Consider the following 24,001-nt stretch of genomic DNA (forward strand, 5'->3'; position numbering starts at 1 on the left):
TCGTGTCTGCAGAGACTAGCAAAAGTAAATGTGAATCTTATTTTTTAACCTACTTAAACAGTAGCTCGGAGGACTTTCAGTCACTTCCCAAATTCAATTTTGGACTTGCAACGCAATAATGAAATCTGATTTATCTAAGGCCATCCTTAATAGGCGGGTCTGATTAAAGTCGATTGTTATTCACAATAAATAAGAAGCATGTAATGATGACATTGTTTACAATTATATCTGATATTTCTGGGAACAGCCATATTTTCCGGTTCTTTTAAATAAACAAAAAGCGATGTACAGACAAAATACAGACTCCTATCGTCACACAAACCAGACCACTGGCGGATCGGTCATCCGGCCTATGCCCCCCCCCAATTTGTAATGAAAAAGTGCCGTTAAAAAGAAGTGTGCCCCCTTTTGAAAGTGAAGCCTTTTTTTTTTTTTTTTTTACTTGTCCAATTTTTTCGTGGACGAAATACCCTTAATTTTTGGTTAAACCCTTTCGAAAAATCCTGGATCCGCCCCTGAACCAGATTTATCCTCCTTGGTGCCATTGGCAATGTCTCGTATCAGTTTCCTGACTTTCATCTTGTTACCGATATACATCTGTCAAGACAGCACCTTGTTGATCAAGCTGCTGCAAACAGTGACCAATAGTCAGTTCATTTTTTACTCTGCTTTCACTGCAACTCAGGACTGGCAGTTCTTCGGCAAACGGAGGAATTCAACACGGAAGAAGATGTAACGGATAAAGGTGGGTGTACAACGATTGACTCATGACTAGCTTAACATATAACAGCAAAATCAAAAATTGCATCGACTGAAACAATCATGGTATTGAAGCAATGTTTGCTTTCTCTAATAATTGTCATCTCTCCAGCCAAATATCGATAATTTTTCATGGATCTTGGGAATTGAGAATTATATTTTATTGAGTCATTCGATATCAACATAGGCCTAAACCTGCTACAGAAAATTATGCAAATTACATCTTAAGGTGAAGTAAATGCACTGTGCAACATCGCTGTATAGTATGGAAGCTTAACAGTGCCACCCAGATGTTCAGATAACCATCTTTTCATGTCTACATCCTGTGGAAGAGATGATTAAATGATAAGATCAAAGATCTCGTCATGTCTGCGTCCTATGGGAGAGATGTTCAGATGATAAGATCTTGGTCATCTCTCCCATAGGATGTAGACATGACGAGATCCGAGATCTTGTCATCTGATCAGAATGTTGACATGACTAGATCCGCGATCTTGTCACCTGATCATCTCTCCCATAGGATGTAGACATGACGAGATCCGAGATCTTGCCGTCTGATCAGAATGTTGATATGACTAGATCCGCGATCTTGTCACCTGATCATCTCTCCCACAGGATGTAGACATGAAAAGATGGTTATCTGAACATCTGGGTGGTACTTTTAAACTTTGTATTTGCTTGATGAACCCTTCGGAGAAAGCTCCATGGACAAAACTTGCCGTTTTTTTAAATGGGCTGCAATCTGGCAATAGGCTGGGTTATAAAACGGAAAGAAAGCGGCAGGGGCCTGGAAACTTTCTTTTTGTAGAGGGAGTACTGATTTTGAAAAAAAATCTTCCAAAATAGTTTTTATTTCAAAATGAAGGTGATTTGCTTAAGTTTTTTATTAGATACCAAAACCATTTCCATGTTGCCTATGGACAATGTCTTGTTCTGGATCGGTTATATTTCAGCAGGGAAGCATAAAATGATGTAACTCTGGAGGTAGCAATAGAGTTCAGCTCGACCATGATATATCTATTCAAAGTTCCAATAACAGATATGAATAAGGTATTAAAATACAGCAGGCGATTGAAAGAAATATTCAGAACTATAGAAGTTGAGGTTAAAACTTTAAACCTGTAGATGTCCGTCTCTTTGTCTATTGTCTCTATGTCTAATATTTGTGTCTCTCTAATAATCAGGAAGTCTTAATTTATATCATTAGCTTTGGGGTGTAACAATTTTAGGTTTAAGTGATCTGAACTTTCTCTGATTGGTCTACAGGTAGCTGTCTATCAAACTTTCTCTGGTATAATGGGTGTGGTGGTACTCTGTGCAAGACTGGGCTGGAAGTACGATTCATACTTCTTATAGAACTTTTGTTCCTTGAAGTTAGCCGGCGTTATTGAGGGTTGGTCTTTTATGGTCAGGGTTTAGGAGTTGAATGGTCTTGGGGGTTTTGGGATTCTCAGATGACAAAGGGGGAGTTTGTAAACAAGTATAGTTGTATAACAGGCAGTTAAACTACATACTACGTAACAATAGAACATACCCTGCACCTGCCCCCCCCCCCACAAAAGAAATCAGGGTGGCTGCTTCAGTACCCCCTGAAACCCCGCATACCAGGGCCATGGAAAACGGTTACAAAAGGCATTTTGCTTAATATGATGTTCATATCTTGTGTTTGTTAATTTCCTCGAAGTATGGCATGGATGCATCAGCAAGCTTGATGACATCTGGCGCCACTGTCCCTACACGGAGTTGGCTTAGGTGGTAGAAAACCACTTGAGCTATTTGCCGTTTCATAGAAGGTGTCAAAGCCATCTTTCGATGCCTTAAAATCTAGAGAGGATTCCCATTGAAGAAGGGAATCACTGTACGGAAGACCGGTTAGGTTACAGAACTTCTTCAGCACCTCAGCAGGTTCGGCCAACAGATCATCAGTGTTGATGACGACCGCGTTGGGATCCACGTTGCCACGAATATACTTCCAGATATCATGAATGCCTCTAAAGAACTCACCGGCATTTAAGACAGGATCATCCTTTTCCAGATTAAATGTCTTCGCAGATTCACTAGTCAACAAACCGGTTTTCAGCAGATGGATGGTCATCGCTTTCTTGTAGGAGGTCAAAACTTTGTACGGATCTCGAATTAGGAAGACATGTTTAAAACCTGCTGGCAAGTAATCTCTTGATTTCTCATCAGGAAAAGCGAAGTAGCCCTCCTTAACCAATACGCATTTACTTGCGGACGATTCAATTTTCCGTTTCACATTGCCATACCTATAAGAGAAAGAAGAGTGGCGACATAAAGATCTTGTAAATTAAAACTACTCTGTAAAAAGGGGGAGGTGTTAAAGTTGACACCAGTGGTGTCCCTAGAGGACCGTACCCTGCGGTCAGCGGTGATAAAATTACCCCCTAGTGACTGATCATACCACCGTAGAGTGTATAAATATGCAACCGAGCATGTTGTAATAATATCAATTGGTGTTTAACAAACACCAAGATTCATAACACCGTAGTCAAATGACTGGTGTTACCTTCTACGTATGTCATATGCTAATCGACACCCTGTTTTTTGTGTATACCATTGAAATATAAACGCAGTGATACCCTTCTACTTTTTGTCACCTCCCGTGCCGTTTTCACCATCTTCCTTCCCGAATTGATTCTCGCTTGACCTTACACTGTACCATTTCTGTTTGGAGGCGTAGCGGGGCAAACATTTTAAGGGGTTGAGTTTCAACGTGGTGCAGTATTTTTGGAAAGGAGAGTTTCAAGAAGTCGAATGGAGCAAGTCACAAAATAATCAACTATTTTTTAACATGCATAGTTTGACTTTGCGAATGAAAAAATGTTTACGTTCTAACCAGCTGGTAACTTTCAGGATTTCAGATTTTATCAAAAGTTGAGGTGACAGTTTGTCAGAACTTACAAGCTCGTTGGTTTTGATAGTCAGAGAAGATGTCTAACTGCCACTGAGGCAATTGCCGGATAAGATAGACTTTGTCGTACAAAAAAAAAAAACTTTCGACGAGTATTTTTGTGAAACGCTCCCCATGAGACTAATCGGAGATTTCTCAGAGCCAGGTATCGATAAATTTACTCTAAATCCCGAAATATCTCCGCAACTTCTAAACCGTCGCTTTGACGTCACTCGCAAATCTCTACAACGCGTCATTAGAGTCCGGTAACACAAAGGTTAACGATTAATCATAGACTCGATTTTCTAGATTGATTGTACATTATAGTCAATACAATCGAACGTAGAAAACTGTTCTACAATCATTGCTAAGCTTTGTGTTACAGGCCCTATAGATCTTGCTTTTCGCGTGCAAAATTCTTTCATTAGATACCAGCATGCCATTCGATTCCATTTGCCTGCCTGAGCTCGCGGCGGGACTATACTATCATGACTATCATGACTCCAGCTGGCTGGAGACATGCGAAATGTATATTATGACATGGATAAGAAAGTGGTTTTTCAAATAAATCGTGTGCATATTGAGGAAAAACTTACTGAATTCAGACTTAGATATAAATCATTATAGTCCATCGAATCGATGTTGCATCTAATGTGGATTATTGGTGGATCACTGGCAATGATTCCATGTGTCAGATCACCTCTCCAGCCGAAACCATTTCGCATGCGTTGATATGTACACGGCATTATGTATTACTTTCCCCCGAAATGTGTGATTAGATTCAAATTTTCGGGGGAACCACTTCCTTTGACGAGTGGATACCAGGCGCGACCATGGGGTTTCAAAAAGCACCCTAAACAAGGGAAGCAAGTCTTTTCCAGATTATGAGAACGCATCCCTTAACAAAAATTTGGCTTGTGAAACCCTACAGGTATTGGAAATATATCCCCCTTTTCAGTATTTCAAACATCGTTTTTGACACCCTTATAACATTACAAAGGCCTACACGTAACGTACTTGCCCATGCACTCTTTCCCTTTTTACGCGTGGTCGTGGTATCCACTCTTCAATGGAAGTGGGCCCCCCGGGCGGCTTCTCGAGCTCTGGGATGAACCAAATGTGGCTCTGGAAAGTCGTCCTAAATCGGATATATCGCTGTTACCATAGTATTTTGAACACGAACCGCAGATTGATGTTTCCGTTGCAGATGCGAAAGCTAAACAAAATCCTCATGTCACATAATTTAAGTTGCAGGAAAGCCTTTTACGACGGGCCCAAAAGTCTCTTCCAAAATCAACTACCGTCGTAAATAAGCGTTTGCGTTCTCTAACGAAAGGTCGGAACTGATACGTCTTGACGCACTCGTAATAGTCTGAAACATGTCCACAGTCGCGTTGACGTCTCTAAGACGTCTCCGGTAGATGCAGCTACATGTCAGAAACAGAACATGTCCGCATCTGATGGAGACGTCTCGGGGGCAAACAGTCTTTAATAAATCGAATATGTTCAGAATTCTTTCAACTAATCGGGGGCAAAAGCGAACGTTGTCACAGCAAAAAATGTGTCGTAAACCGGCTTAGGACTTAGGGGGACTGTTCCAACACCATAAACATTTGTATACTTCGGTGTTTAATTTATAGTGTTAATTCAACAAGAACCAAGATTGCTATTGCAACAATATTTGGTGTTACGATGTATTTTTCACACCACAGGCTCTGGACCTCTGGTGTCGTTTTAACACCCCAGAACTAGTGGCGAACTAATTCCAAGCCCTGTGGAATACTTACATCAATTGGTCTGGTTGAACTGTGCCGCCTCCGAGCAACGGCTGAAGGATATCCGCTGCATGCCGAGCCTTCTCTTCATTTCCTTTATACTCCATTGGCAAATTTTCACCAGTAACTAGCTGATATTGCTTCCTGGCTGTGCTGCAGGTTGTGAAGCATTCAAACCAGACTTTCATACCATCGATGGCACTCAGACATTTAGTCAAAGCCGTAGAGACGGTTCTTGGAACAACCCACAAGAACAAGCGAACAAGTTTCCAATCTGCACCTTCCATTTTGATTTATAAACTGCTGCACTGAGAGTTATTTTATGCATCATGGAAATAACAGTGCGGAAATGAGGTCTACACTCTTAGTTTTTATTAGTCAAGCGGGGACAAAGATTTGTCAAACTGGCTGTAAAAATTCGTCACGCCATTATGACTTTATTATGACATTGTGACTTATTACTTTATGTCAATTGACAAATCATTTAGTAGTTTGACAAATTAAAAATCGAGAAATAGGGAGAGCGGGGCGAGTCAGCCCCATTTTTCCCCGCGCTCTTCTAGAGCCGTGCTTACTTTAGCAGGAAGGTCGTGTCTTATCAATTATAAAAGGCCTAGGTAATATCTACCTAATATCCTATTTTCATCGAGGACATACACACGGTTTTTAAAAAAAAGGGGCCGTAAAAAAAAATCTTCGCTACAGGGCGAACCTGCCCCACCTTGGGGCAAGTTGGCCAGATGGGCGGGGCGAGTTCGCCCATAACAAAATAGTGATATATAAAACGATTAAAACGATGTTTTCAAAGGTAACAAACATTTATTTAATAGCAGCCAACAAGAAAAAAGATAAAGTTATAACACACATGTTTTATGAGAACAAATGAATGAACTCAGATAAATTGCAGGGCGTAAAAGAGTAGGCTCTAATACTTATCTTCAACAAGTTTTCCGGAGGTAGAAGAAGCTTTTTCACCCATCAACGCAGTGAAAGCACTGGCTAGGCCCTGTAGTTTGATTTCAGTGCTACTTTGTGCACTGCCTGATAATTCATCTGCTTGTGTATTAATGCTATGTTTAAAACAGACCTATACATTTTTCATAATTTGGCAGTAATGGGTATATCTGTCTATTAAAAAAATCACTGTGACATTTGTACAAAGTTTTAAAACATGATTCTTATTAAACTTGATATGATAGTAAGTTCACATAAATTATGAAATGGCCATAACGATGGATAAAAATTTTACTTTTCTTTTTGCTGTTTTGTTTTAAAAAATACATCTAAGGCAATATATTTTTTTTTAAATGCCCATTAATTCTAACATCGATTATCTTATTATGCTATTTAGGCCTATATAAAGTAGCAGTTAACAGTCAGCGTAAAATATATAAAGCCTGAAAAAAAACTAAGTTCAAATTTGAAGAATTTAGTGCTTTATTACTCGATATTGCCATAAAATGATACCAAAAAGCAACCTCTATGTTTTAGTCACACCCGCATTAGCCTGAGGAAGGTGCCATTTCCTTATCAGTAGCTTGACCATAAAATATCGTGCTTTTTTGGAGCCCCCAATGTGGCAAGATGGTGTTTCCTCTATGTAGAAAAACAACTCTTATTTTATTGAAATCACTTGGAAACAAAAGAGTAGGCTTTTCTCTATCAGCTACATTATAAAAAAGTGAGGACACAGCAAAGCCTACCCCCACCCCTATGGGACCACCGTAGTCCCCAATCCCTTTTTCGTATTTTGCCCATTTCTTGGAAAATTCGCCATTTTTGGAGCCCCGTTGAAGGGAAAAAGGTGTTTCTGCCTGGCAGTAAAGTCAATTTTATTGTTTTTAACCACTTGGAGATAAGACAGTAGCCTTTCCTCTATCTGCTACATATAGGGAAGTGCTGGCACAGCGAAGCCTAAACCCTCAGGGTACTGCCGAAGTCACTCAACCTTTTTCTGTATTTTACCTATTTATGGGAAAGTATGCCATTTTGGAGCCCCCATTGAGTAAAAAACGTTTCTGCTATGTAGAAAAGCCACTTTTATTGTTTTGAAACTATATGCAGACAAAAGAGTAGAGTTTCTTCTATCTGCTACATATAAAGAAACACTGATACAACAAAGCCTATCCCCTCTGGGGACTGCCGAAGTTACCCACCCATTTTACGTATTTTACCCATTTATGGGAAAATATCTCATTTTGGAGCCCCCATTGAGGCAAAAAATGTTTCTGCTATGTAGTAAGGCCACTTTTTATTGTTTTGAAACTATAATGGAGACGAAAGAGTAGAGTTTCCTCTATCTGCTACATGTAAAGGAGTGCTGGCATATTAAAGCATGTTCGCCTCAGGGGGTCGCCGAAATCACCCCCCCCCCTGTCACAGGCCCAGTGCAAAAGCAAAGGACAAAAATACTCTAGAGAAAAGATAATTGCCTATGTACTGTTTACACAACAAATCACGAAAAAGAAAATGGATTGGAATTACAAATCAAATGAAATATCTTTAATTATAATTAAATTCAATACGTTCATTTCTGTGAATAATATGGCATAGCATCAAAGAATAAATTCATAATGAAATTTCAATTCCAATAACATAAAGTCCTTAGCTGTTATCATTTCGTTGGGGCCCATTGAAGAAAGCTGACGAGTTTATCGCGATCAATGGCGAATTGGAACATCGATGACTCATCACTATGACGTCACACTGGAGGGCGATTCCCGAGACTTCTGTCCCGTCCGGAGTTCCCGTAAGCACTCTCAGTACTCACTGTTGATACGGCTCTGCCTTTAGAATCTCGGTACTAAAAAAAAACCTACAATAAATAATAAACATGGAACCACACTTCTAATACATTGATCTAATCAAGCAGTTGATTCATTAGTTTTGCATATTAGTTGTCACTAAGTGTCCATGTTTGATTGATGGAAATTCATTTCAAAATTATCCATAAAGTAATCTTTCAAAATACATTCAATCTTACAAATACATTACAAATTAATTATGCCAATCCCTTATAGAATAAACTTCATAATTGTAAAACATGCAACCATGTTCAGGTATAGTATGTAAACAAACCCATTGAATGGACGTAATGTCAAAAATCTTTTAAATTGCTTTAATTTGCAAGATCCAACGTCAAATTACTTTCATATAATCTGCAATTACCTTAAAACCTTATTTCGTGCAAATTTCCGTCTTAGTTTTAAAGATTATTGAAATATCCAAGTAGGAAGTAATTTTGACTTACCACGTTTGTGGGTTAAGAAATACATCATAGAAATCATCTAAAACTCCTTCCTGACATAGCAGCATAAAATATGATTAGCTCGTCGATAAAACAAATCCATATTATGTGTCTGCTAAAATTATAGCAAATTGAATAAAACGACGTAGTTGATATTGCCCCCTAAGGCAAAAACAAATCGAGATAAATCATGTCAGCTCCATCCAAACCAATTAAACGTAATGACCAAAATTAATAGGCCTACAGTACACGACGCCTTCGGATCGGGTTTTAGGGCGTAGTTCATTTGCCTAACAAAAGCTTTACAAGTAATTTGCATATACGTATGCGCTTCGCCTAGACGTAATGTCCAGTCTTTAAGAAAAGCTCTAAATTAGTAAAATTCATACACTTAACCTTGACAGGTTAAGTGTATGAAGCAAGTGTTGATGAGATGTAGTAAGGCCACTTTTTATTGTTTTGAAACTATAATGGAGGCGAAAGAGTAGAGTTTCCTCTATCTGCTACATATAAAGGAGTGCTGGCATATTAAACCATGTTCGCCTTAGGGGGTCGCCGAAATCACCCCCCTTTCATATTTTACCTTTTTATGGAAAAATATGCCATTTTGGAGCCCCCGTCAAAAAAAGTTTCTGCTATGTAAAAAAGTCACTTTGTTTTGAAACTATATGGAGACGAAAGGGTAGAGATTCCTCTATCTGCTACATATAAAGTAGTGCTTGTACAGCAAAGCCTATCCCCGCTAAGGACTGCCGAAGCTTCCCACCCCTTTTACGTATTTTACTTATTTATGGGAAAATATGCCATTTTGGAGCCCCAATTGAGACAAAAAACGTTTCTGCTTTGTAGTAAGGCAACTCAATTGTTTTTAAACTATATGGAGACGAAAGAGTAGAGTTTTTTTTCTATCTGCTATATATAGGGAAGTGCTTGCACAGCGAAGCCTATCCCCTCTGGCGACTGCCGAAGTTACCTATCCCTTTTATGTATTTTACCCATTTATGGGAAAATATGCAATTTTTGAACCCCCATTGAGGCAAAAAGTGTTTCTGCTATGTAATAAGGCCACTTTTATTGTTTTGAAACTACATGGATCGAGACAAAAGAGTAGTTTCCTCTACCTGCTACATATAAAGAAGTTGCTGATACAGCAAAGCCTCTGGGGACTGCCGAAGTTAGGTGGTTAGGTGGTTTACTGCAAAGCCAAAACAAACACCTTATGCCTCAATGGTTTTCCAAAATGGCGAATTTTCCGAGAAATGGGCAAAATACGAAAAAGGGATTGGATGAATTTGGCAGCCCCCTGGGGGTGTAGGCGTTGATATACCCTAACTTATTTGTATGTAGCTGATAGAGAAAAGCCTACTCTTTTGTCTCTAAGTGATTTAAAGGGGAAAATACATACCCAAAACAACATTTTGCCACATTTTGGGCACCGAAAAGCACGATATCTTAATAGTCAAGCTACAGATAAGGGAGGGATGCCTTCTACAGGCTCTTGTGGGACTATGTTTTAAGGTGCCCGAACATAATTGCATGCAAAATAAAAATTCAGAGCAATGCCTCGATCCTCTAATCTTTTCAAGAGCTTTCATTATCATAAATGTTGCTTTGTGTAGAAAATATGCCTTTCAATCGCTACGCACGTTACATGCATTTCTGCGTGTTAGGCACATCAACAAAGGCGATGCAAGATAAAACAGATAGATGTCGTTTGGACCAACATTTTTGGATGAATTCTTATTTTTTCAAAATATATTAACCGGACTATCCAGAAAACAATTTCAACTGATTTCTAATATCCAAATTATAGTGAAATGCGTATCAATTTAAGATTGAACCATTGTCACACTCTGTGCAAAAATATGAAAATAATTGATTTTTATAAAAACAAAAAATCCAAGAGGGCCGCCAAAGATATCAATTTTGAACCCCCTGGGACACGATTTTGCATAGGAAACATCAAAATCCATTAACTAAACACTTCAGGCAATACAAAAACGTTGATAAAAAATAAATGTTGATGGTGCACAGGAACCCCCATTTCCGACTCGACTACAATAATGCAATCATGCATGGTATTTAGTTGTTGAAAACTTGGCTGAAAACGTAGCCTATAGACTGCCCAGTCGGCAATAAATCTTTGCTGAAATCATTTATTTATTAGCAGAGACATAATGAAGATGAAAATATGCTGTTTGGAAGATTTAATATCATCAGGAAACATCAATAAAGTAGGCGTATCGTTCGCATACCTCAGCAATATGGTGAAATGGGGCAAAAACGCACAATTTCTATGTACGCACCATATTGAAAAGGGGTCTGAAATCGCAGTCTATAATTTCATTTTCATTTACTGACATATATTTTTCTAAAAGTAGAGATATAGATAAAAAGAACGATGTTATGCTTAACAGGAAATATATATTTAAAAAAAAGGACCCTAAAAAAGAAAATAAATTTCTAAATTGATTTTCTACAATTTTTGGAACAAGAAATCTCCCAAACTAATGATATGCAAATTTCATGACGTAATTTGCATATGTAAACAATAATTTCTGTTCGTGAAATTTTGCATATCTCTTTTGCACTACTTGAATAATATATTTTAAAAGTTTCATACAAAACAAGCATGGTTTGGCTGAGATATTTTCCCTTGATTTCATGCGATGTGTAGAATGTCTAAAAAATTGTGAATTAGGGCCATTTTGTAGTGACGTCATATATTACGTCATTTCGGCGGGAAGACCACGAATAAAACCCGGCAGCAATGCATTTTTGTAAACTTCAGGATCCCTGCCATCCAGCTACGGGGTCACTTGCTTGTCCGGATTTCGGTTGAATAAACCTTCTGGGCTGCCGGACTATAATCATATCATGTAGGGTATCATTAAAAAAAAATTAAATGATATATTCATTGATATCAATCACACATTGATATTCAATAAAACCGGGAGAGGTATTATTTTTAAATTTTTTGAGGAGTTTAATGAAAAGCTAGCTGTTGAACCCCATCTCAGCATCAGCATCAGCATCAGCATAAAAAATATACGGAAGAGAAGGTAGTCCTGTAAGTCTTCCGGTCGCTTCTTCTTAAGGAAATACAGACGATACAGCTTTGAGGGTACGCTAATTTAGAACACTTCATAAATACTTTTATACAGTATATTCAGCTGGACCCTTGAATAACAACAATACTATAATATTGAACTGAATTGAACACAATGTTGTTCGTTAATTGGTTCTGTCTCGTATCGATTATTGCGATGAGCTCCTTTTTACAATTCTCTCGAATCAATTAATCCGTGTTCAACGACTACAAAATTGGGCAGCACGATTAATTTTACAGGTTTTCCGAGATCACCCTTCCCAACCACTCTTTAATTCTCTTCACTGGCTTCCTTTTAAACAGAGAATTACGTTCAAATTAATCTTGATTGTCTACAAAACACTGAATAAACAGGCTCAACAGTATTTAAGCAACTGCTTGAATCTGTATACACCAACTAGAGCATTTAGGTCGGCCAGTGATCACCTTCGCCTCACATATTCATTAACTTGTACATTAGCTGGTGACAGAACTATTACGGTGTCGGCTTCAAATCCTGGAACGACCTGCCACTAATAATTAGACAGTCTCCAACATTAGCAATTTTCAAAAAGTCCTTAAAAACTCATCTCTTTCGTACTTTGTTGTTTTTAATACTACATTTAATTAATTCATTGTAAGCGCTTTGGGCCTAATGGGAAAAGCGCAGTACAAATAAAAAGTAAAAATAATATAGCGCAATTAAATCTGCTCCATATTTTCACGTTTTTATATTTCTTTTTTCTTTTTTCTCATTTCATTAAATCGAAAAAAAAAAAAACACGCTCATTAGGAAAAGGAATATCCTTGATCGTGTGCATAGGTTATGCTGGGGGGGGGGCACTTACATTGACGAGTGGAGACCATGCGCGACCAAAAAAAAAACGTAAAAAGGATGTCTTTTTCAAGATAGGGCAAGTTACGTACGTAACGTAATGAGGGTGTCAAAAACACTAAAATAATGAAAAAGGGTATCTATTTCGCTAGGAATGCTACGTGTTTAGGGTAAAAAATTTGCGAGGGTACAAAAAATGTTTTATAAAGGATGTACGTTTTACCCCAACAGTCAACACTAGTGTTTAGAGGTGTATAGTCCGATTTGCGCGAGGGTGTGAGAGGTGGGGCCGTACTAAAACCAATGATATAGGTAAAAGTAAAACCGACGACCGACGTCCGTGACATAACTATTAAAATACTTGTACTTGTTTAGGGGTTCAATTCAGGGAATACTTGCCAAGCTAGAGTATCGTTTCGTTTCCTAAACTTGTTAAGGGTAGGGTTTCACACGCCAATACTTGTTAAGGGGTGCATTTCAGAATATGGAATATACATGTTTAGGGTGCTTTTCGAGACCCCATGGTCGCGCATGGTATCCACTCGTCAATGGAAGTGCCCCCCCCCCCCCCCGGGGGGGGGGGGGGGCTGGCTAGCATGCTTGAAATAAGACGGCTGGCTAAGACGGGCAAAACAGCAAGTTACTGCCTCGACCAGCTGTTTTTTTCCTAGACCTGGCCATGCAGCCAGCTGAACTTCTCCATCATCTCCTGAAAAGCCCGATGAAATACTACACCCGTGAAAAGGGGGTATTTTTTATGTGGCAAAGCACTTTCGTAAACCGGAGTACACATCCTTGCCTCTATTGCAATCGATGGACTTGTAGAATTGTTCAAGAATAACTAAAGTACGACTAAAAAAATGTTTTATAAAGGCAACACTACGTGTTTAGAGTACGATTTGCGCGAGGTGTGGAAGGTGGGGCCATACTGAACCCAATGATGTCGGTAAAGGTAAAACCGACGTCCGTGACATAACAATTAAAATATCGCTGTAATTGTTTAGGGGTTCAATTCAGGAAATACTTGCCATGAGTATCGTTTTGTTTTCAACACTTGTTAAAAGTAGGACAAGGTTTCACACGCCAATACTTGTTAAGGGGTGTAATTTCAGAATATGGACAATACTTGTTTAGGGTGCTTTTCGACTGAGACCCCATGGTCGCGCATGGTATCCACTCGTCAATGGAAGTGTCCTCACCGGGATCACTACACATACCGTGGTTTCTTATTGTAGTCAAATCATTGTTTTTTTAATTGTATCCATAGATCTACACAGAGCATGATATTAATTTGGAGATGTCATACAATCCCTAAGATCTAGTGATTACAATTGTTAGTTTGCTCTTCCAAAATGACATGGCTCGTGGAAGCAATTGCCACATCGCATTCGTAATGCTTCAAATGCCGATTGTTTCGAAATCGCTCTAAAACCCATTTGCTTAAATTTGCCTGTCAGTATATAGTTTCCCTTCATCTGATCATTGCAGAGGCGTCGATCCTGGGGGGCAGGGGGGGAGGGGCGATCGCCCCACCAATGAAAATATTGGGGGGGGGCAAACATATATTTTTGCCCTCCCCCCAATAATTCCGCATGTGCAACTAAAAATAGAATAAGATTGTAATGCTACACTGAAATCAGCAAGCAAGATTGAGATACCAACTCGATTTTGATTTAAAATCGTGCTCAAAATGTCTGCTTTTCAGATTGAATAAATTTTCAGCTCGCGCTTCGCGCTCGCATCATTTCTGTAGCAGAAAACCCATACTTTTCATGATTAAATAGGTAAATAGAATGTCCCGTTTTCAGTTCTAAACCTAAATAGAACTCCCGCTTCGATTTGCAATAATCTTTTGTTGGATATATAAATATCTTGTTCTTTATCAAAAGCGTCCATTGAACTATCTTTTTTATCCAGATCGAAATATCAAAATTTTCAGCTCGCGCTTCGCGCTCGCATCTATTGTTCTTCTAGATACCCATCTCAATCATTGGTACCAAAATGCTTAGAATATCAAGCTTTCACGTCAGAATATAAAGAAATTTTAGCTCGCTCTCTAGTGAGATACTTGTATCTATCCTCCTCATGAGTTACTGCAAACAAACCTAAACAGGTATATTTTTCCTGTTTTCATGTCACTATACTAAAAATATCAGCTCGCGTTTCGCGCTCGCATTATTGGTGAGGGTGAGATATGTGTCTCTTTCTCATATATATATATATATATATATATATATATATATATATATATATATATATATATATATATATATATATATGTATACATATACATATAGGCCAATGTTTGGGGGTGTAGGGGTGTGTGTGGGTGAGTTTGTTCGTTTTGTGTGATCGAGCGCCTTTGGAACGTTGATTCATGATTTTGCCCCCCCCCCCCCCTCTGAAAAATGGATCGACGCCCCTGGATCATTGTTATGATTGTTGTTCTCTAAATCCTTTGTCAATTCACTCTTCATATAGGCCTATTTTTTCCTTGCCTCAACGCTTTTGAGCACATAATAAATGTGGATTTTTGCGCTTTATAAATACTCTAACAATACAGCTTCGCTTTAAATGGAACAAAAGACCCAAATCGACCTGATCCATTCCACATGCAATTAATTTCTGACAGAAGTCTTAATGTCAGATTACCCTACGTGCACCCTAGCTAGAGAACACCCATGACCGAAAATCCAATTCAAACCAGATTTATTCAAAATTTTTAGCTCAGTTATAAATTATGATATCTACACTAGTATACAATAACTGATTTCACTCAAAAGAGTCCATGATAAAGAGAGAGAGAAATATCACTAAAGACAGCTCATTCCGCGACAAGCCTTGACGCCATCACTATTACTCCGGGTGAATGCACCAACCATGCACGCTTATTGTCTGTCGCCTACGTGGTCACTTCTATGAATACTGATGTGTACTGACCTCATTGGTAATAGGATTTCCTAGCTAGACGTGTAGTGGCACATCTACCCATGTTTGGGCCCATGTTCAAGGACACACTGAATGGAATATGGCAGATCACCAAAATTCACCAGTCAAGATTTTGGCCTGGGTTTTACCAAGAACAATATCAACAGCGTTAACCAAGTGTTTAAGTAGCTTGGAAGACATGGAGATTTATTTCGAATTATTCTTATACTCGAGTTTTGTGAGGAAGGTGTACGAGGCGCAGACTGGTGACGACATGCCTATGAACTACGAGGGGAATGAGGAAAAGGTACTAGAAGCAATAAAGCGTTATGGAAGTCTAATAAACACCGATCTGGTTCCCGAAAGAGTGGTGTAAGTATGAACAGTGTTACATATTGGGGGTGATGGAACCCCACCCCCCAAAAAGAAAAAAAAACCGAAGGGGTAATAGAAAGAAAAGGAAAAAATAGGGGGAAGTATGATATTATTTTCTGAATCATAAATAAAATCTTATCACAAAGTTAGATTTATTTATCAAAAACAGTTTATTTTTCCTTCGATTTCCTCGCTCGCAGCTTATTTAAATAGAAAGTTTGCAGATTGGTTTTATTACTCATTTTAAAAATTAAAAATCAACTGCGATTAGTTGAAGAGCCTACATCTAATCTATCAGAATTGAAAGCTTTGACATTTAACAAAAATAAAGTGTTTAGGAGATCATTTGATCAAAATAGTAACCTGGATGTAAATGTAGGTGTAACTTTTTCAATAATCATGTTACAGGTATAGCGACGTGAACAAGGCAATCCAATCATCGGACAAGAAGTACATCTTCGTGAAGGAGGCCTACATGGCCTTTCCAGATGAGAAATCCCGTCAATACTTACCAACAGGATTCAGGCATGTTTTCCTTATCAGAGAGCCTTACAGACTGTTGGCATCCTACAGGGACGCCCTCTACCGGCATATGACAAACGTCGGCATGCGGTCAGGTGACTCGGTCGACAAAGAGGCCTTTGACATGGAACACGACGACCCGATTACAAATACGAGCGAGTTTTACAGAAAGAACTTAGAATTCTTCAAGTACATCCGTGACAACCTAGATCCCAACCCGATCATCATCAACACTGATGATCTATTGGCCAACCCTGCTGAGATGCTGAAGAAGTTCTGTCACTTGACAGGTCTTCCGCACAGTGATTCCCTTCTTAAATGGGATGAATCTTCGGACATCACCAAGACCTGGAAGACAGCGAGCGAGGATATCATTAACTTGTCAATAGCCTTCTATGAAACTGCGGTGTTTTCTGGAGGGTTTCACCCACCAAAACCCGCTGCTCCAATTGAGAACATTACACCAGATGTAATAAAATTAGCCAATGCTTCCATGCCATACTATCAGGAATTAAATAAGTATAAGATTTAAAATACAAATAATATCCATTGGGGGGTTAAACACGAGGTATACCTTTAGAACAGTTCTAACATTCTTGTGAGTTTTTCAAATGTAGCAAGTGTATGTATTATTCAAGCAAATTGGTGCGTTTTGTATGTTTTATTACATATATACCTAGTGATGTAGAACCTTGTTAATTCATTGAAAATTGTAAGAAAAAAAACTCCTTAAAAACTGACATCTTAAAGCTTTTCGACATGCACTCATCGGAATAAAATTGCATGAATGACTAGAACGCTAGAGCAAAACAATATATGATACAAATGGAGCGCCTCTGGTAGTCTCGCCTGCATGATGTGATTTAGCAGCAGTGCTGACTTTGAAAACTACTATAAAGTAATTATTCACAACAAAAACACGTTTCATATAATGATATAATACTATGTTCATTGACCCTAAATGACATTGACCATGTGACCTAAGACTTGTCAGTGATGCTTGATTACCCCCATGTCCACATTTCATAAACTATACCCATAAGCTTTCAAGGTTATGGCGGCAATTTAACAATTACCTCCAACATAGCCAAAGTTCATTGGCCTTAAATAACCTGACTTTGTTCATATGACCTGAAATTCGCACAGGATGTTCAGTGATACCTGATTACTCTTATGTCCAAGTTATATGAACCAGATCCATAAACTTTCAAATCTATAATGGTAATTCCGCAAATACCCCCAACTTGGCCAAAGTTCATTGACCCTAAATTACCTTTGACCTTGGTCATGTGACCTGAAACTTGGACAGGATACTAAGTAATACTCCATTATCCTTATGGCCAAGTTTCATGAAATATGTTTATATACTTTCTAAGTATTATGAACCTTAGGTTGAGATTTTGATATTGATTCCCCCAACTTGGTCTAGGTTCATTGACCCTAAATAACCTTTGACCTTAGTCATGTGACTTGAAACTAAGGCAGGATGTTTAGTAATAGTTATTTAATTTTATGTTTAAGTTTCATGAACTAGGTCCATATAATTTCTATGTTATGCTGTCATTTCAAAAACGTAACCTTTGGTTAAGGTTTGGTGTTGACACCGCCGCCGCCGTCGCCGTCGGAAAAATGGCGCCTATAATCTCGCTCTGCTATGCAGGCGAGACAAAAACCGAAAGAGACAATCGACGCTAAACGATATGAGCTGTGGGGCTGTCTCGGTAAACAATTAATTGAAATTTGTCCCCCGATATCTAGCGCCCTCTCTCGATAATATTTAATTATTTTGCCCTTTGAAAACTTGTCTATCAACATTATTTATTTGTATCAGAGAGTCAGAGAGATACAAAATAAGATTATATCATCCATTTTATGCTTTAGACTTGTTAGAAGTAGTTTCATATAACAAAACATAGCCAGTTAATGCAATTTACTTTATTTCGGATGGTATCCCAGCCAAGAACGTAGATTTTTCAAGTAAAATCACTAAAGGAGCGATAGTCAAAACATGCTTTCATTTCACATCACATTCGCCATTCCTGTTATAGAATATATCCAGTTATATAATATAGTCATGTAGTAATGAAATAGTGTTGGACATACCAAACTAAGAGAGGCATAAACTGGTATTGTGAAAAAGGACGAAGGAATAAAGAAATAGAGTTTGTATTATAAAAGGAATCCCTTAGCAAGGTAACTTTCGATTAATAATTTTTTTTCATGGATTGTAACAGTACTTTATATGTATTCTAAAACATGAATGCATATTATTAACTAGATAATGATACGATGTATTTGTATGATACATGTAGTTTGTTATTTTGTCACTATTCATTGTATTCCTTTACTTTCAAATAAGTAAATTTAATTATGAATGCCGTTGTTGAATATGTGATTATTGTTTTGGTGTCACGATCTCTTTGTTTTATTTATCATTTAAGGAATATAAAATATTTTATATGTTTTCAATTGACATTTTAGAAGTTCTATATGTAAAAGAAAAAAAAAATGATCTTTTTCAGCATCACATAAGGCACAGTTACACCACGGACAAAGTTAAACCAGGTCATCATGAGCCATTGGCCCGTATTCTGAACTTTTTTTTTAAATTTCTCCTTGTATGCTATCTGCTTTATGCCATTTTATATTAATAATTTTCACTGTCTTTTAAATTGTCAATTTTATAACTTATTCATTAATTTACTTAGTTTGATTTAGTCTAGGTTTTTCATTTTGTTTCAATTCATTTAATGTGATAGCATTGGTATGTCATTTAATTTTGATTGAGTACTGTATTTTACTTTATATTAATTGCATTTCATTTATTTTGTAAATCTTTCTATATCTACAGTGCTCTTTTGTAAAGCAGGCCTTTGGGCTATGAAAGGACTACCCTGTTTTTAAATAAAACTGAATAAATAAATAAATAAAATAAACCCTGGTTTAAAGTTGTGGTTTAACTATGGAGAGCCAGTCGGGGTACAAATCTCTAACAGTACACATCCAATTTATTTATTCTTATGACGCCAAATTGTCTGGAATGATAACTGAAATATTTTGAAGTATTTTTCTTCATAATAAAAGCAAAAGGACTCATGAACTAGAGAGTAAACATAAAAAATATACAATATAACACTGTAAAAACTGTGGTGTCAAAACTGACACCAGTTGGTGTTAATAGTGGACCACACCCTAGAGATTGAACATAGCACCAAAGAGTGTAAATGTAACAACCAAAGGTGTTGTATAACACCTATAGGTGTTAAACTAACACCGCCAATTTAACACCGGTGTAAAATAACTGGTGTGGTCCTCTATATGTACACCGATTAACACTACGGTTTTTGCTGTGAAGCAGAACTTTTGAATTTTTGTCTCCCCATAATTTTAGCACAGATTTAGACCGTGGTCTAAGTTAAACCTGACTTCCGAATACGGACCATTGTGTCTGTCGCAGTTCAGGACCAGAGTACAACAATGGGGACCAGAAATACGTGATGAGTGCAGTTCTGTTATTTATTTCATTGCCGTATAGTCTCGGCTGTAGTTGTACGTAGCTCGCAGTATATACAAAGCGACAAGAGGAACAAATAAAAAAAACCCAATGGCTCGAAGACAACACACCCACTGAGCAACCGTCTAAAAGGTACCAATCTCACTGCAGAGTCACTGTCTCACTTAATACTGCTTTGAATTAAGACACTCAAACTTCGCAAGCGAGTCGCAACCTTGGACATTGCACCGTGCTACGTCTGTTAACGACCTTGGCTCGAACTCGTGTGTCTACGCCCAATGCCACAGCACATCACACGCATTCCACGAGCTAGGGCAGTATCTTAATTTACATACACAACTTAATTTGCATGCGTACAAACCAAAATCTCTTTCAGACTAACTAATTTGCATGCGCGGTAACCCAAAATGTCAAAGGCGATAATTAGCACGCTCGTTTAGTCAAAAACATGCGCACTGAGCAAAAACATGCACGAACAAATTCAAAGAGCTACAAAATAGTCCATTTTCCTACATGTCTAATCAGCACCTAAAATAGTTCAGCCAAGGCACCCAAAAAAAAAAAGATGAAAATACACGCTGTCACCGTTGGTGGCATACTGCCAATTTCATAATCGGTTAGGATCAAATTTTGTATCTTTATTTTAATTATTCAATTAAATTTCCTTATAGACAGGATAGCAATGGTATATATTATCCAGTCAATAAGGGTTCGACCCACAGCTAATTTCATCAGAATTTATTATAATGCAGTGTATTTCGGAAACGTGCCCAAAACACAAAAGTTGGTAAAAATGTAAGTATGGTAAATTTATCAACTTTGCATGACGTAAAAAAAGTTGAAATAACTTTAAGCAATAGCAAATAGCGTAACGGTATCATTATGCTCGTTTGATTTTTTTGTGTGTGTTGTTCCAAATCAACGGATGTTGGGGTGAAATTGTGGGTTTATTGACGAAACGAAATTATGTCATCATAATGCATAAGCATTAGCCTACTTGTCCAGGGACCTTGACCTAGTCGCTATTGGATTGATATGTGTTGTATAAACACCTTTAATGATTCTTCTAGATTAGGAATAATATCATCGAAATAAATAGAATAAATTTCCCCCAAATCATTCAAAATTTTACAAAAAATAATGCAGTAATTGAATTTTGAAGTAGATTTTTGTTGTATGTCGTCATTAAATACGCAAAAGGTGGGTTGACTATGTGATGTCCCCATTTTCCATTTTTTTTTTGTAACATTAAATCGAAAATCATTTCATATTTGCATACATGAGTGTAAAAATGTTTCCCCTGGAACCCCCCCCCAAAAAAAAAAAAAAAAAAAAAAAAAAAATCAGCAATGATTTTCTAACATGTTAAATCAATAGGTCAACCATATTTCGTATTCTCTAACTATACCAAATATGAATAAACATAATTTCATAAAATTACATTAAAAAAAAACACGTGGAGATATGACATCATCATCTCCCTCATTGCATATTTATAAAGACATAATAGCACTGTTTCATCGAAATAATGCAAAATTTGGAGAAATAGAATTCCATACGTGTTCTACGGGACATTTAGAGAACATTTGACAGTTTTTTTTTACAAGAAAAACAAAAAATATTCCAGTAACTAAAGGTGATCATCAAGTACTATCAGAGTGTTAGGAAAACCAAGACTTAACATGACTTGAATTCACATCCTGTATAATACAGATTTAAAATAGTAATGTGTCGTACGGGCGCAGAAAAGGTGGCCTTTTTGGAAACCTCAAGTTTGTACTTTAAAGTCTATGAGTTGGACAAATAATTTCCATAAAAACTAAACTCAAATTGATATCCAATTACCCAAGAACAAACACATACATGAAAGAGAGCAAAATAAACATTCATGTAAATAAAGCAAAATTTTCGAGAACATTGTGGCGTACGGGACCCTCAAAATGTGTCGTAAGGACATTTCTAAATTGAAGCCAAACTCTCTTACTTTAGGCTTGTTACGATCGTCTGCGTTCGCGGAGCGGGGATGGCCGCACCCTTTCGAAAAAACCGGGGGAGCTTTTCTCGAAAGGGTGGGTTGAGGGAGGGGAGTCAAATAAACGCACCTTTTCGGGACAACCGGGGGAGCTTTTCACGAAAGGCTGTGTTTGATAGTTTTCTGAACCAGTCGTTTCTATGAAATTATTCATGAAATATATATAACAAAAATATGATATTAATAGATTAAAGTGCACAGATGGGGGGGGGGGGGGGGCTTGGGGCGCTTCCCCCAAAAAAGAGAATACTATGAAAAAAAGGAAAGAAAAGAAAACAGAAGAGAGAAAGGTGAAATATTGTATCATTTTCTGAATATTTTATATGTCAAAGCCTGGTACAAAATTTGATATTTTTTTCAACGAAAATGTCGAAATTTTTTCATGCTCGCTCACAACTTTTAGTACATTTTGCCAAATACGACATATCTGGCCCCTCAAAATTTTGGGCTCATTACGCCACTGATAATTATGGGGAAAAATTAGAGAGCTTAATTGCAGTTTTTTGTGATTTCAAATAAAATTGCATATTAATGAAGTAATTCTAGACCCCCAACATGGGCGGATCCAGCCTCGCCAATAGGGGGGGTGGTGGAATTTTTTTTGCGGCCATATTTTCCCCAATCGGCCGCTCGGAGATGATTTTTGGTTTCTATGAAGGGGTGGTCCTATTAGTTACTTCTTAGCTTTATTCTTATGAATCAAAATAAATATACATCATAATCATTATTATAATGCGAGCGCGAAGTGTGAGCTAAATTGTTTTGGAAATTTTATGTATTTTTCCTAAAATTTGAACATTTTGGGCAATGTTTGTTATCCTGAAAAAGATGTGTATGCAACTAAATAGTTACTACAAACGCGAAGCGCGAGCAGAAATGAACTGATGGAAAATGTACCTGTTAAAGACTGCTTGCAGTAAGCCACAAAGACATTACATATTTCAAAAATTAAATAATGCGAGCGCGAAGCGCGAGCTGAAATTTTTACCTAAAGAATAGAAATTCTAAGCACTTTTGTAACTTAAACAGAATTAACTAAACAATTGATGCGAGCGCGAAGCGCGAGCGGAAAATTTCGAGATTTAGACCTAAAAGCCACCAAAATGCGAGCGTGCAGCACGAGCAGAAAATGTGAATATTCAGACCTTAAAACTGACATTTTTACAGAACCTTTTAAAAATCAATTTGTAAATCACACAAAATAATGAAAGTTCGATTTCTGAGGTGAAATATGTTTTGTATATTGACTTCTAAACTTGATATTTAAGCTCCATTTTGAGCAAGAGATGAAGACCACCTAATAGGCAATGCGAGTGCGAAGCGCGAGCACAAATTTTATATAGTGACATGAAAGATCCTTTTTATTTTACAAGTCTTCCCCTCATCTTATTTTAGTCACTCGTCTTCCTCCCTTCTTTTTTCTCCTCTCTTTTCCCTCCTTTTACATTCCCCCCCCCTTTTTCCCCTTTTTTTGCTCCGCCAATGGGGGGGGGGGGGGGGGGCCTGGATCCGCCTATGCCCCAACAATTCCACAAAGCCATATCAAAAATTGAATTATTATGAGAATTCTGAATAAATTAGCATATGCATAGAAGTATGATGGAACAAATCAGTGGCGGAATGAGCCAAAGATTCTTTAGAGGCTAGATATGCCGTATCGGGCAAAAAAAAAGTTATGAGCGAGCAAAAATCTAGACATTTTTATCTTTTACAAAATCCAATTATGGGATAATATTCAGAAAAAAATAAATTTCACCATTCTCTCTTTCCCTTTCTTTTTTTTCTTGGTCGTGATTTTTTTTGTTGGGGAGGGGGGGGGCAAGCTCCCGAAGCCCCCCCCCCCCCCATCATCTGTACACCACTGAAGCAATCCCTTTGAAACTGGCTTTCCTTCTCAAGCTGCTAGCTAGTACGGCAGAACCCGGTCGACGCCGCCGAGACTATTGAAAATAAATAAGTCTTAATGCAAATGTCCGTCGAAGTGTTCAAAAGATGACGCACATGCACCCACACAC

General features: G+C 37.8%; 2 protein-coding genes across 2 annotated transcripts; one reads left to right on the forward strand and one right to left on the reverse strand.

Moving 5' to 3' along the window:
* Positions 1-441: 441 nt before the first annotated feature.
* Positions 442-5,818, reverse strand: LOC129279274 (uncharacterized). Its single transcript, XM_054915366.2, has 2 exons — positions 5,458-5,818; positions 442-3,026 (listed from the first exon to the last, which is right to left on the reverse strand). The coding sequence occupies exons 1-2, from the start codon at positions 5,730-5,732 to the stop codon at positions 2,459-2,461; spliced, it is 843 nt and encodes a 280-aa protein (XP_054771341.2). The 5' UTR covers positions 5,733-5,818; the 3' UTR covers positions 442-2,458.
* Positions 5,819-15,218: 9,400 nt separating this feature from the next.
* On the forward strand, positions 15,219-19,376 carry LOC129279207 (uncharacterized). The gene is made up of 2 exons (XM_054915309.2): positions 15,219-15,915; positions 16,327-19,376. Exons 1-2 carry the CDS (start codon positions 15,644-15,646, stop codon positions 16,970-16,972), a joined length of 918 nt encoding a protein of 305 aa, XP_054771284.2. The 5' UTR covers positions 15,219-15,643; the 3' UTR covers positions 16,973-19,376.
* Positions 19,377-24,001: the final 4,625 nt, after the last annotated feature.

The sequence above is a fragment of the Lytechinus pictus genome, chromosome 16 (genome assembly GCF_037042905.1).
Source record: "Lytechinus pictus isolate F3 Inbred chromosome 16, Lp3.0, whole genome shotgun sequence".
NCBI lineage: Eukaryota > Metazoa > Echinodermata > Echinoidea > Temnopleuroida > Toxopneustidae > Lytechinus > Lytechinus pictus.

Excerpts from the sequence above, each read along its gene's own strand:
- LOC129279207 (XM_054915309.2), top strand. The coding sequence starts at position 15,644 with ATGGCAGATCACCAAAATTCACCAGTCAAGATTTTGGCCTGGGTTTTA. Across the intron at positions 15,916-16,326 it reads CTGGTTCCCGAAAGAGTGGT|GTATAGCGACGTGAACAAGG; the intron begins GTAAGTATGAAC and ends ATCATGTTACAG.
- LOC129279274 (XM_054915366.2), bottom strand. The coding sequence starts at position 5,732 with ATGGAAGGTGCAGATTGGAAACTTGTTCGCTTGTTCTTGTGGGTTGTT. Across the intron at positions 3,027-5,457 it reads GTTCAACCAGACCAATTGAT|GTATGGCAATGTGAAACGGA; the intron begins GTAAGTATTCCA and ends TTTCTCTTATAG.